General features: G+C 39.3%; 1 protein-coding gene and 1 pseudogene across 1 annotated transcript in view; one reads left to right on the top strand and one right to left on the bottom strand.

Moving 5' to 3' along the window:
• The first annotated feature begins 18 nt into the window (after positions 1 to 18).
• Positions 19 to 5,777, top strand: LOC139702659 (cytoplasmic polyadenylated homeobox-like protein 2; annotated as a pseudogene).
• A 4,978-nt stretch (positions 5,778 to 10,755) lies between these two features.
• Positions 10,756 to 15,052, bottom strand: part of Terf2ip (TERF2 interacting protein) — an 8,141-nt gene continuing 3,844 nt past the window's right edge. Inside the window, exons 2-3 of the mRNA XM_027933067.2 lie at positions 14,394 to 14,518; positions 10,756 to 12,146 (exon numbers count right to left, since the gene is read on the bottom strand). Coding sequence (XP_027788868.1) covers positions 11,751 to 12,146; positions 14,394 to 14,518 — 521 coding nt within the window. The 3' untranslated portion in view covers positions 10,756 to 11,750. The remainder of the gene's footprint in view (positions 12,147 to 14,393; positions 14,519 to 15,052) is intronic.

Here is a 15,052-nt window from a genome sequence, read left to right as displayed (position 1 = left end):
GTGACTGAAGGCAGTAGGATGTGGCTGGAGGAGGTGGGTCACTGGGGGCATGCCTTTGGGTATATGTTTTGTATCTGGCAAGTGGAGTTTCTCTGCTTCCCTCTGATACACTCTTCCGCCATGATATTCTGGAGCCAGCTGTCTATGGACTGAGACTTCTGACCCATGAGTCCTTGAATAAACTTTTCCTTCTCTAAAATTGTTCTCGTCAGGTCTTTTAGTCCCAGCAGCAAAAAAGTTGACTAAAACAGGTGTTCATATGACAAAATCACCTAATGGTGTTTTTCTCAGAAGATATCCCTTTCATTAAGTGAAACATGATTGATTATAGTATAGTGATGGAGTTGTATTCTCCTACATAGAGAATACCTTGTTTTAAAGGTAAATTCTTTGAGACAATAAATATTTTAAGCTATGTAGATCATAGCCAAACTTGAGCCTCGATTACTCAATTCTGCTACTGTAGCTTGAAATAGCCATAGACTATGAAAACAGTCATGAATGCCTATGACTGTTTTAAAAAAGCTTCATTTTTAAAAGCAGGCAACTGGTTGGGTACAGCCCATAATTTGTCAATCCCTGCTTTCATTTGTGATTGTAGTATTATGAATGACTATGAGGCTGGGCCTTGATTTTATTTGAGCGGGTTGTCAATGATGTTAACACCTAATACTGTTCTGAAGTCTTTCTTTGATCTGATTTTTTTTTTTTTTTTTTTTTTGTATCAGGGATTAAACCCAGGGGCAATTAACCACTGAGCCACATCCCCAGACTTTTAATATTTTACTTAAAGACATGGTCTCGCTGAGTTGCCTTGGGTCTCACTAAATTGCTGAGGTTGACTTTGAACTCATGACCCTCCTGCCTCAACCTTGGAAATTACAGGCATGCACCACCACACCTGGCTAGTCTGATTGTCATCAGTATTCTCTAAAACTTTTCTTCCTGCTTATGCTTTTATCATGTTTCCCAAATGAAAAGGATGATGTTAACAACAACAGATCAAAGAAAAGTGTAAAAACAAAACACCGAAATCAATTTACTCAGGAAGATGTACAAGAACTTTACAAAATATTTATGTGGACTCCTTATCCTGATTTTACAATAAGAACTGGCCATAAAACTCCATTGTCCAGTGCATGTAATTAATGTAAGTTCAAGACCTCAAATACATATTTCCTAGAAAGTTAAACACAATAGAATGTTAAATTCAATAAGTCTAGATAGAGGCAGGAGCTAGGGGTTGAATAGAAAGGCATAGAGTTCAGAAATAGGAGTTATCAGGCTGGGGTTGTGGCTCAGCATAGAGCACGGTGCGAGACCTTGGGTTCAATCCTCAGCACCACATAAAAATAAATAAATAAATATATTGTATCCAACTACAACTAAAAAAAAATAATAATATGAGAGATCAATAAAAATACATATACACTATGTGGAAAATGTAAATAATTGTGAAGCAATATAGTAGTATTTCATCACATATGAAAAAAAGTCATATTTTGATATGGGTATGAAAATACAATGGATATGTATTGTGACAACTAGATTGAGTGCAGTTGATGCTGCAATAATACTACTTTAGTGGTAGTGATGGTGGTTTGGCCAGCATGCTGACTGTGCAGGTTTATAGGATTGAGATACTGAGTACATTTTAGAGGTAGAGCTGAAATAGCTGACTGCCATATTGGACATAGTGGTGAAAGATAAGGTAGAGTTAAAGACAACTTCAGTGTTTTGACTTGAGTCCATTGGAGATGAGCGTGCCTTTTACTAAGGAGGGGAACTAGAGAAAAGCAGGTATGTGTGTGTCAGAAAAATCACTATCACACTTTGGACACATGAAGTTTTATGTGCTAGATAAATATTCCAGTGGAACTCTAAAGTTTTCAGCTAGATATGTAAGTCTGAAGTTCAGGGGAGGGTACTTAACTGGAGAAATAAATTCGAGAATTGGCTATGTATTGATAGAACCCCTGGTACATGCCATATGCCCTCACAGAGTGGTAAGTACTTTCTAGCTATTTGCTGTATGAGCCAACATTTTTTGGAAATTTTTCTGATTATCTCATCAGTTTAGAAAATGTTATTAATTACTGTAAAAATTGACCATTCTGTTGTAGTTTATAAACAGATTTCTAAAGATATCCCTTGTTCTTCGCTCTGGAATATTGCCTAGATCACTGGGTTTATTGGTTGCTTAAAAGTTGGAAGAAACTACCCATTAATATAAATTAGAAGGGGATTAAAGTTCAGGTTTGGAAGAAAAAAATATATAGAAAATTATTATGTAGATAACTTTGTTGCTGAATTCTAAAAACTATAAAAAACAACAACAACAACAAAAAAAAACATTTCTGGGCTGGAGTTGTGGCTCAGTGGTAGAGTGCTTACCTAGCACATGTGAGGCATTGGGTTGGATCCTCAGCACCACATAAAAATAAATAAATAAAATAAAGGTATCGTGTCCATCTACAACTAAAAATATGAAAAAAAAAAACATTTCTGGGGGCTGGGGTTGTGGCTCAGTGGTGGAGCACTCACCTAGCACATGCAAGGCCCTGGATTCGATCCTCAGCCCACATAAAAATAAATAAATAAAAGTATTGTATTCAACTACAACTTAAAAAAAAATTTAAAAAATGCAAATGATCAATGATTTCTCAAAAGGAATTAGAAAAACATGATATGACTACAAAAGAAATCAAAACAGTGATCAAATATGTAAATACAGATTTTTAGTGTTATTTTTATATTTTAGAATTTATGACTACTGGATTTCTTAATGTCAATAGTGGTTTGTCGGGGGTTTTAGCCCCCCCCCCCCCCTCGTCTCCTCCTGACCAGTGGGAGAATAAGGGAAAGCACACCTGGACCAACATGAGCCAAGAGAGGTAAAGGTCGACTGGCGGCCTGCACCCAGCCAACCAGTCGAAGCAAGATCTCCTTTATTGAGGAAGCACACACAGCTTATATACTGCACAGGAGCCAATCAGAATAAAGGTCAGAGGGGTGGAGCAAGTTCTCGTGTACTCCTATCCCATAGTCCATAAGGGAAGGCACAAGCTGTCCACCAGGGCAGAAGAGTCCTGGACCTATCCTGGAGGTGGTCTGCCTCCTCCGTCACCACCCACAGCACCGCCTCCTGGCTGATCACCAGGAGCCATCCCAGCCACATGTGCGGCCCCAAGACCGGAAAGCAGGCAGCCATGCCCTATAGTGGGTTTTTTTTTTTTTTAATTTTAGTTATAGATGGACACAATACACAGTATCTTTATTTATTTATTTTCATGTGATGCTGAGGTGCCTCACTTGTGCATGGCAAGTGCTCCACCACTGAGCTACAATCCCAGCCCTCAGAGTGGCTTTTAATCATTTTCCATGGCCGTCAAAGGGCAGTCTCATAAGAGTAAGTTCATGGAGACTAGCAGTTAAATTGTACTGGATTGGATGGGGTTGCATGTGCTTATAGAAGGTACCCCAAGGTGTGATCAGGAAGCAAGCCTGAGGGGCACGGAAGGGTGCAGGAGGCCTAATGATGGAAGAAGGGAACACTTGTTTTTTGGTTGGATTCTTGAAATCTGCACCCCACCTCCATCCCCTGGCTCTATAATTTCTGACAAATTAGTGACTCTTGTATCTCAGCTTTCTCTAAAATATGTTTAATTCTCTGTTGTGGTGTGGTTGTGAGGAGAAAATAAGAGTGCGTCTGCAGGTGCCTGATTCACTGTGAAATTTTATTAAAAAAAAAAAATCAAAGATCTTTGTAGCTTCACTGCAATGATTAGCCCAAAGCAATTCTGAATTTGGTAGCCCAGGAGATGGAAATATAAAATCAGAGGTTAATGGAGGTAGATTATCCAACTGACTATCCTATTGTCTCAACTGTAAATCATCCTTTTATAGTCTGGGTACAAGAAAAGCATTCTATTCATCTCTCCCTTCCTCAAAACCCTGAAAATTTGGAAAGCATTTTACTATCCTCTTTAGGGAGCAGAAAAATCAGGATTAGATAAGCAGAATGAAGTGATTAAGGTCATACAGTAAATATGTGGCAATGATTCAAATAATTCCTTACTTGTGGCCCTTGAACCTTATGCATGTAAGAATTATAAGCATATGAGAAACAGAAGTGTGGAGTGTCAGAAAGTACATCATTATTTCACTCAGGTAGGGCAGGGTTTAGGGACAAAAGCATGCACAAGTGGGACAGTTGGAGGGCTCCTCTGCAGAGTGTACCTACTGGGTCAATTTGTGAACAAGGGAGAGAAGACTGCAAAAGGGTAACAAAGAGTTTATGAAGAAACTCTGGATGGCCTTGGTTTGCATGTAAACTATAGGGTCACTTCTCCAGTGCAGGTGCAGGTTGTTTTGATTCTAGGAATGCTCAATGCATGACCTGTGTATCACACACGTAGCCTCAGGAAAGACATCTTACTCAAAAGTCAGAATGCAAGTCCAATACTCTGCTCGGAAGAGTCTTAAACAGAAAATTCTCCTACATTGAGGAAATACATTGAAGAATATAATCAGATAAGTAGATTTGATTAAAACTACATTATCTTCTCCTTTTAGAACTGGTTTCAGAATAACAGAGCCTGACTTCCACCTGAAGACAGGCAAAGAATATTTGCTATGTGGAAACAACAAAATCACCAAATCCAAACTCATCCACTTTTAAGCAACCAGGCTATGGTTCCCAGCTATACCACCGAGCACAGTTTCTTTTATGCCCAGACAGCTCAGATAGGCATCACTATTGGCTCAACTTTGGATAAACAAGAGGTTCACACTCAAAAAATGTGTTCAGATTGTTCTTCTCTGTGGACACAAGAACTTCCCATTCCAAAGTTGTGCCCCAGTTGCTCTTCTTAGGAGACACAAGAGAGTCCCCATTAAGTAGGCTCCAGTTGCTGCTCCCTTTTGGAACAAGGACTTCTCGGTCAACAACTATGTTCCAGATGCTTTTCTCTGAAGACACAAGGGCTTCCTTGTCAACAGGTGGTGCCAACACCTCCATGGTGGCAGGCACTGGAAAGCAACCAGGCTGTACTTTGGAGTATGGAGATGACACAGAAAGTGGGTCTTTTGACAGTTCTTTTCCAGGATGTAGCTGAGCAGTTGCCTTCTGTGCATGCTTTTGACAGGGATAGGACTGAGACCAAGGAAAGCCAGCATGCAAGTTCCTCCCTTTTTCTTTCTTTCTTCTTTTTTTTTTTAATATTTATTTTTTAGTTGTAGTTGAATACAATATCTTTATTAATTTTTTTTATGAGGTGTTGGGGATCAAACCCAGGGCCTCACCTGTGCTAGGTGAGCACTCTACCACTAAGCCACAACCCCAGCCCCAAGTTTCTCCCTTTTTCATAAGGCTGATATTGAGCATAATGAAGTGAGGCAGTAGGAAGAGGAGACCACTCTCATTATTCAATATCACAAGATCAGCAGCAGAAATGGCAGAAACCCACAAAATTACAATTATTACCTGCAACAGCATCAACAACTTGAGCTTCTGAAGAGCAGATGCTATTCCACCAACAGCTGCCAAGTGCCCTCCCCTCAGTTGCAGCTGCAGGGTCAGTTTCCTCAGACTCAAGGAAAATCCTTGTTCTCTCAGCTGCAGCCAGATGGTTTGCAGCTCACCATTACCATCTCTGGGGCGATGTATGAAGCACAAGACTTTAGAGCAACCCAGAGCTCAAATGCAGCAGCTCTGGGATAAAGAGTCTACAAGATCTCACCTCAAGGATCAAGATCCAAGAAGTAGTGCCAAGTAGGTCAGCCTACAGTCACCCACATGGCAGGTCCAGGTCACGGCCAAGGCCTCTCCAGAAGTATCCACATAAAAAATAAAATAGAAATTTTTAAAAATCTGTCTTCAGGCATAGACAAATTTCTTAAGTCATATGATTTGTCCATATTGAATCAGGAAGATATACACAATTTAAACAGACCAATATCAAGTGATGAAATAGAAGATGCCTTCAGAAGCTTATCAACCAAGAAAAGCCCAGGACTGAATGGATACTCAGCCAAGTTCTACAAGACCTTTAAAGAAGAACTAATACCAATACTGTTCAATTTATTTCAGGAAATAGAAAAAGAGGCAGCACTTCCAAACTCATTCTATGAGGCCAATATCACCCTGATCCCAAAAACCAGCAAAGACACATCAAAGAATGTTGAGAGCCACAGCCGAAGAGGCCCCAGCAAACTTCCAGCTGCCAGCAAACTTCCAGCTGCCAGCTGATGATTGGCTCACAGCAGCCCCAGCAAACTTCTAGCTGCCAACTGATTGGCTCCTCTGTGGTGATGCTCATTGGGCTGTTTCCCCACCCTTTCAGACCACGGAGCTGCTCATTGGGGAACTTTTTTGGCTCTGTCCAAGCGATCCAGCCAATCAGCCTCAAGAGCAGGAGGAGTAGGGGAGGTGGAGAGACTTGTGGGAAGCCAGTGGTGGCAGTTGGGCTCTGAGGGTTTTTCCTGAAGAGCTGTGTGGTGCGGTGTGTGTATTCTAAAAATAAAGTTCGTTTCTTTTGACAAGTGGCTCCTAAATTGTGCCCAGCCAGACGAAAGAAAGAAAACCTCAGACCAATGTCTCTAATGAACATAGACGCAAAATTTCTCAATTTTATCTGGCAAATCGAATACAAAAACGTATCAAAAAAATCACCACCACGATCAAGTAGGTTTCATCCCAGGGATGCAAGGTTGGTTCAACATATGGAAATCAATAAATGTAATTCATCACATCAATAGACTTATAGACAAGAATCATATGATCATCTCAATAGATGCAGAAAAAGCATTTGACAAAAATACAGCACCCCTTTATGTTCAAAACACTAGAAAAACTAGATATAACAGGAACATATCTCAACATCATAAAGGCTATCTACGCTAAGCCTCAGGCCAACATCATTCTAAATGGAGAAAAATTAAAGGCATTCCCTCTAAAAACTGGAACAAGACAGGGATGCCCTCTTTCACCACTTCTGTTCAACACAGTTCTTGAAACACTGGCCAGAGCAATTAGACAGACAAAAGAAATTAAAGGGATATGTATAGAAAAGAAAGCCCTATACAGATTTAATGTAATTCTGATCAAAATCCCAATGGCATTCCTCATAGAAATAGAAAAAGCAATCATGAAATTCATCTGGAAAAATAAGAGACCCAGAATAGCTAAAGCAATCCTTAGCAGGAAGAGTGAAGCTGGTGGCATCACTATATCAGACCTTAAACTATACTATAGAGCAACAGTAATAAAAACAGCATGGGATTGGCACCAAAACAGACTGGTAGACCAATGGTACAAAATAGAGGACACAGAGACTAATCCACAAAAAATTATAATTATATTAGACAAAGGTGCCAAAAACATGCACTGGAGAAAAGATAGCATCTTCAACAAATGGTGCTGGGAAAACTGGAAATCCATATGCAACAAAATGAAATTAAACCCCTATCTCTCACCATGCACAAAACTCAACTCAAAATGGATCAAGGACCTAGGAATTAAACCAGAGACTCTGCATCTAATAGAAGAAAAAGTAGGCCCTAATCTTCATAATGTGGGATTAGGCCCCAACTTCCTTAGTAAGACTCCTATAGCGCAAGAATTAAAACCAAGAATCAATAAATGAAATGGAATCAAACTAAAAAGTTTCTTCTCGGCAAAAGGAACAAGCTGTGAGGTGAAGAGAGAGCCTACATCCTGGGAGCCAATTTTCACTTCTCACACATCAAATAGAGCACTCACCTCTGGGTATATAAAGAACTCAAAAAGCTAAGCACCAAAAAAACAAATAACCCAATCAACAAATGGGCCAAGGACCTCAACAGACACTTCTCAGAAGAGGATATACAATCAATCAACAAATTATGAAAAAATGCTCATCATCTCTAGCAATTAGAGAAATGCAAATCAAAACTAAGATACCATGTCACTCCAGTCAGAATGGCAGCTATTATGAATACAAACAATAATAAATGTTGGCGAGAATGTGGGGAAAAAGGCACACCCATACATTGCTGGTGGGACTACAAATGGTGCAACCAATATGGAAAGCAGTATGGAGATTCCTTGGAAATCTGGGAATGGAACCACCATTTGACCCAGCTATCCCTCTCCTCGGACTATACCCAAAGGACTTAAAAAGAGCATACTACAGGGTCACAGGCACATCAATGTTTACAGCAGCACAATTCACAATAGCTAAACAGTGGAACCAACCTAGATGCCCTTCATTGAATGAATGGATAAAAAAACACGGCATATATACACAATAGAATTTTACTCAGCAATAAAAGAGAATAAAATCATGGCATCTACAGGAAAATGGATGTTGTTGGAGAATATAATGCTAAGTGATGTTAGCCAATCCCAAAAAAACAAATGCCGAATGTTTTCTCTGATACAAGGAGGCTGACTCAGTGGAGTAGGGAGGGGGAGCATGGGAGGAATAGATGAATTCTAGATAGGGAAGAGGGGTGGGAGGGAAATGAAGGGGGCAGGGGGTTAGCAAGGATGGTGGAATGTGATAGACATCATTATCCAAAGTGCATGTATGAAGACACCAATTGGGTGTCAAGAGACTTTATATACAAATAGATATATGAAAAATTGTGGCATATACGTGTAATAAGAATTGTAATGCATTCCACTGTCATTTTTTTAATCAATAAAGATAAATAAATAAACAAATAAATAAATAATGAAAAACTATCTTCAAGGTTTTGTTTTCTTCAGATCGAGAAACAGCCTCCACATATGTTAAAGCCATATAGTTTCCAGTGGCCTGAAAAAGCAGCTCAAAGGTAGCAAGAGTTTTCTGAAAAGAATAGCAGGTGTAAAAATCTAAAGCAATTTCCCCATCAAGGACTCTTTCACAGCAGGACAGACACAAAGTCCTGAGTTGGCTAACAGCTTAGTTGGCTAATAGCTCCAGTGGGGCAAAAAGTGGAGGCTGAGGTTGGGCAGTATCTCCAGTGAAGATGAGGGTTCTCCAAGCCTGCCCATCTGCTGCTTTTGTCCCAACCACATATCCCATGGTTTGGTTGGGGCTTTACAGAAAACACATAGCAAGTACAAATATATAACCTGAAAATAGCCAGGCGTGATGGTGCATACCTATAATCCCAGTAGCTTGAGAGGCTGAGGCAGGAGGATCGAGAGTTCAAAGCCAGCCTCTGCAAAAGAGCAGCACTAAGCAACTCAATGAAACCCTGTCTCTAAATAAAATACAAAATAGGGCTGGGAATTTGGCTCAGTGGTTGAGTGCCCCTGAGTTCAATTCCCAGTACCAAAAAAACCAAAACAGAACAACAACAACAAAAAAACCCCAAATAGTTCATTGCCACATGTGCTCTAGGAATGAAGATATTTGGAGCAATTTTATGGTAATAATTTGAAAATCTAGATGTAATGAACATATTCTTAAGAAAAAATCAACTTTTTAGATCAGTTTTAAATCAAAGGCTGGCAGGAGACAGCTCAGTGATGTCAGAGCTTCAACACTGTCTGGAGTGTAGAGGCTAGAGCCACTGTAGGCAGGGGATGGAGCAAGTGCAGGTCCAGGCACAGACACACTCCAAGGAGTACTTCCAGCCAGGAATGTGCCAGGCTACTGTAGCTTAACATCAGGAATACCTTTTCTTTAACCCCTGGGTCCAGTTCAACTGCACCAGTGAGATCAAGAACTGAACGAGCTTATTTATTGATGACTTTCTGCATTAGGATGCTTCTGCAACAAAGTGCCTACTTCCCACCACAATCATGCTTTGTAGCTGGACACTTGGAATTCATACTTTTTTTTTTTTTTTTTTGCGGGGGGTGGATATCAGGAATTGAACTCAGGGGCACTAGGTCACTAAGCTATATCCCCAGCCCCATTTTGTTGTATTTTATTTATAAGAGACAGGGTCTCACTGAGTTGCTTAGCACCTCACTTTTGCTGAGGCTGGCTTTGAACTTGTAATCTTCCTGCCTCAGTCTCTGGAGCCGCTGGGATTACAGAAGTGTGCCATCACACATCAGCAGTTTGGTGACATAGTCCCAGCAGATCCGACATATAGGTCACTTTACTCTTGAGGTTCTAAAGGAGCTGCTGGAACTGGGTATTGTCCCTCTGGGGGATTCCTAACTGGCTTCTCTCCCCTTTGGCTCTCACCTTTTTTTTTTTTTTTTTTTGCCATTTCTCATAGTCGTGATGCAGATCAATCTTTCCTTTGTTCCACCAGAAGCAGCAGCAACTTCTAATGGTCTATTAGTTCTAAAATGGAATTTATTGGTTCAAATCACCAATAGCCAAAATGTTAGTTCCTTTATGTTTTTTTTTAATATTTATTTTTTAGTTGTAGATGGACACAATACCTTTATTTTATTTATTTCTTTGTGGTGCTGAGGATCGAACCCAGGGCCTCGCATGTGCTAGGCGAGCGCTCTACCACTGAGCCACAACCCCAGCCCCTCTTTTATGGTTTTTTATAACTAAAAGGTTTCACATATACAATCAAAGACAACATTTTTTTATAAGATCCAAATACAAAGTTATATTTATTTTCAATAATGAATTTATTTTCAACAAAGTAGAACCAATTTACTAATTTTTCAGTCTAACACAATCTTTAGCATAAAACTATGCTCATTAAATCAAAAAAACATTACTATTAACAGAGTAAGTAGTTTTCTTTTTAAAATATTTTTTAGTTGTAGATGGACACAATACTTTTATTATTATTTTTTTTATGTGATGCTGAGAATTGAACTCAGTGCTTCACACATGCCAGGCAAGCACTCTATGACTAAGCAACAACCCCAGCTCTGAGTAAGTAGTTCTTGATATTCTAGGGTTTGTCTGTGTTTCAAACAAAACTGAGTGGAAGGTAAAGGAACACATACTAGAGATTTAACTGAGAAGGAGCATGGTCCCCAAATATCAAGTTAGCAAAGCAAATATGGGCTTTTCAAAACAGGCCAGAAATCAAACTCACTGTGAGGAGGGAATGATTTCCCTTTGGGAAAGTCCATGTTCAAAGTTGTGAAATTAAATCTTCCCATATTCTAGATTTTTTTTTTAATTTTTTAAAATTTATTTTTTAGGGCTGGGGATAAATCTCAGTTGGTAGAGTGCTTGCCTTGCATGCAAAAGGCCCTGGGTTCAATCCGAAGCACCACACAAAATTTTTTTTTTAGTTGTAGATGGACACAATACATTTGTTTTATTTATTAATTTTATGTAGTGCTGAGGATTGAGCCTAGTGTCTCAGACACACTAGGCAAGCGCTCTACCACTGGGCTACAACCCCAGCCCCCCATATTCTAGATTCTTGATTTGGAATCTATCATAATCCAGAGAAACTTCTGCCAAAGGATAAGAGGCTCTTCACTTGGGCTGCACGAAAGAAAATACCTGTATGCCTAATTTTCCTCCTTTAACTTTGTCGCTAGGCTCATCATCAATACAGCAGAGGATCCATTCCAGCAAAGGATTACTACTACATAGACCAACCTCTCTGATTTAGATTTTCCTTGATACTTGCCAGGGACTGTTCTAAATAGATTCAATTTCTTTTGTTTTTATCTTCCTACACAACTCTGCTTAGCTACAAAATCAGGCCTCACAGAACAGCAGCAGCATTGGTCAGAAGAGTCAATTTTATAGTAAGAACTCTCTGAAGTTCAATGATCACAACTTTTTAATAGACTTATCTGAACCACCTATTTTCTTTTCTCATTATATTGCCAATTATTTCTTTCGGAATTCAATCCTCCGAGCTACATTCTGAGCACCAAATTTTTTGACCAATGCATTTCTGGTATCTTCATCATCTTTTTGCAAATCCAAGTCATCCTGTCGGGACCAAATGGGGTATCCATCAGCTCTCTGACCAGCCTCTAAAAAGTAGGAAGTAGCCTCCAGCTCACCACTATTTTTTAGAAAGGCCTGTGTTACGGTTGAGAGATCCAAGTTAAACTTTTCCATTAACTGCCGAATGACCTTAATGGCAGCTCCCACCTCTGGTGTAGAGACCTTTTCTTCTTCTTCCTCCTCCTCAGGCTGTGTTTCTGAGTCTTCCTCCGGTGTAGGGGGATCATCATCACACATAGTTATATGGATTTCAAAATCAGGACTCTCATCCACCTACAGAGAATGAGTAAGACCAGTTCTGAATTACCAAATCTCAAACTCTTACAATACCTCATCTCTCCCAACTACCACCCACTTTCTCCTACACTACAACCATACTGGATTCCCTTCAGTTCCTCTAATATGCCATGTTACTTCTTACATTTATTCACAATATTTTGTGAATATATGTGTATGTTTATAATATGTGTATATGTGAAAGTCTGGGGATGTGTGTGTGCACATATGTGCATATGTAAAACTGACTATGCTATTTCAACAGATTAGAAATTAAACTGAGATAAAGCACAGTGACATACACCTATAATCCCAGCAACTCAGGAGGCTGAGACAGGAGGATTACAAGTTCAAAGCCAGTCTGTAAGTTAGCAATGCCCTAAGTAACTTAGTGAGACTTTGTCTCAAAAAAAAAAAAAAAGCAATATTCCCTAAATTCCTCCATTCATCACCTATTCTACCACTCATCAGCTATGGAAACTTTAAATTATTGCTCTCTTTTAAAATGAATCATCACTGGTTTCCCTTATGTTAATAAGTTAATGCATGACATCTTTTTCCTTGGACAAAATACAGAAATGATTTTCTCTCTTTTTTCTTTTTTTTGTTATTGAGGATAACAAGGGACACTTAGCAACTAAGCCACATTCCCCACCCCTTTATTTTTCATTTTGAGACAGGGTCTCACTGAGTTGTTTAGGATCTTGCTAAGTTGCTGAGGCTGGTCTCAAACTTGAGATCCTCCTGCCTTAGTCTCCCAAGTCACTGAGATTACAGGCATATACCACTGTAGCCAGCTATGATTTGGATTTCTGAAAATATTATTTATCATCATTATGTTATGGTTCCTGCTTTTATCAACAACTATTATTAAATATGGGATTCCAACACATATTAGAAGGTAGACTGAAGAGTAAAATATCCCCCATTCTAAGAACACAAAAAAACTAAATTTGCCTGATTAAACCAATTACCATGGCACACATCTTTAATCCCAGCTATTTAGGAAACTGAGGCAGGAGGATCACAAGTTCAAGGCTAGCCTGTGCAACTGAGCAAGACTGTCTCAAGGAAACCTTCTTTGGAATTACATTTATGCTCCTGAGAAACATAAAAAATACTTTTTAAAATTTTTTTTTCAGTTGTAAATGAACACACAATATCTTTATTTATTTTTATGACCACATAAAAATTCCTGAGGATTGAACCCAGTGCCTCACACATGCGAGGCATGCACTTTACCACTGAGCTACAGCCCCAGCCCCATAAAAAAACATTTTTAAAAGACAAATCCAGGGCCTAGGGTTGTGGCTCAACAGTAGAGTGCTTGCCTCACAAGTGCGAGACCCTGAGTTCGATCCTCAGCACCACATAAAAAAAATAAGTGAAATAAAGGCTTTTAAACAAAGAAAAAAAAAAGACAAATCCACAGTTCTGACTTTAAAAACTTATGCTGAGATCAAAGTGGGATTTTTTTTTGGATGGGAGGTACTGAGAATCGAACTCAGGGGCACTCGACCACTGAGCCACATCCCTAGACCTATTTTATATTTTATTTAGAGAAAAGTCTCACTGAGTTGCTTAGCACCTCACTTTTGCTGAGGCTGGCTTTTTTCTTTGTTTTTAACATTTTTTTTTTTTTTTTTAGTTGTAGACGGGCACAATATCTTTATTTTTATTTATTTATTTCAAGGTTTTTTTTTTTTTAAGAAAGAGGGGGGGAGAGAGAGAGAGAGAGAGAGAGAATTTTTGATATTTATTTTTATTTTTTAGTTATTGGCGGACACAACATCTTTGTTTGTATGTGGTGCTGAGAATCGAACCTGGGCCGCATGCATGCCAGGCAAGCACGCTACCGCTTGAGCCACATCCCCAGCCCCTATTTATTTATTTTTATGTGGTGCTGAGGATCGAACCCAGGGCCTCACGAGTTGGAGGCAAGCACTCTGCCACTGAGCTACAACCCTAGCCCCAAAGTGGGATGTTTTATATTGTTTAAAAATAACTCCCTATCGTGCTTAATTTCTCTTTTTCTCCACATCACCATATTCTAACAAAAAATAAAGTTTTATGAAGCAAAGCCTAAATCAGTCCCACTTTCCCTTTTCTTTTATCTTGAATTTCTCTTTTACCTTCTTGGGCCTAAGGAGGATGGTAGAGAGGTAATCAACTTCAAATCAGAAGGGCAGGGGTGGGGTGAGGGGGGTGGAAGACAACAATGACAAATAAATCTATTTAACATACCACAACTTCCCCAAAATCCCGGGTGGCTTCTGCGAGCATCTTTTTGACTGCTTCTTCATTCCCCTTGATTTCTTCCTTCACATATTCTTCTTCTGGCAAGTCTGGAGTTCTCTTATTCTGTGGTTCTATCAAAGAAAATAACAACAAAGATTAACATTAGCCTTTTTTACATAAACCAAAAGTACAGTGCGTGCCATGTGAGCTTTGGGTCAGGAGTGAGCCTGTACTCTCTATTAGAAGATATCTGTTTTTTTTATTCAGAAAGGTTAAAAAAGATAAGACATGCATGTCCAATAATCTCTATGCTTGTTTCCAAAACACTGTACTATTCCAATGATGGTAATATTCCTAAGCTCTGACATACAAAAATATTCTTCCAGGTTCATTTATTTTTTGTTTTGTATTTACAAATGCAAATCAACAAACCATTTCAAAAGTTGGGTTCTCTGAGGCCAATCTGGGCAACTTAGTGAATAAAATTCTAGTAGAGCTTGTAATGTAGTTTAGTAGCTCAGTGCTAGAATCCTGGACTAGCATGTGTGAGGCAAGGCTCTGAGTTCAATCCCCAGTACTACCACAAAACAAAAGAACAAAACAGGTGGGGAGTTCTCTGAGTAGCAAATCTGAGACAGAGATTAACATTAAAGAGTTTATCAGGG

Source organism: Marmota flaviventris, chromosome 18 (assembly GCF_047511675.1).
Source record: "Marmota flaviventris isolate mMarFla1 chromosome 18, mMarFla1.hap1, whole genome shotgun sequence".
In the NCBI taxonomy this organism is placed as follows: Eukaryota; Metazoa; Chordata; class Mammalia; order Rodentia; family Sciuridae; genus Marmota; species Marmota flaviventris.
Note: the sequence above shows the minus strand (reverse complement) of the source record. Positions and strands in the feature narration are given on the sequence as shown.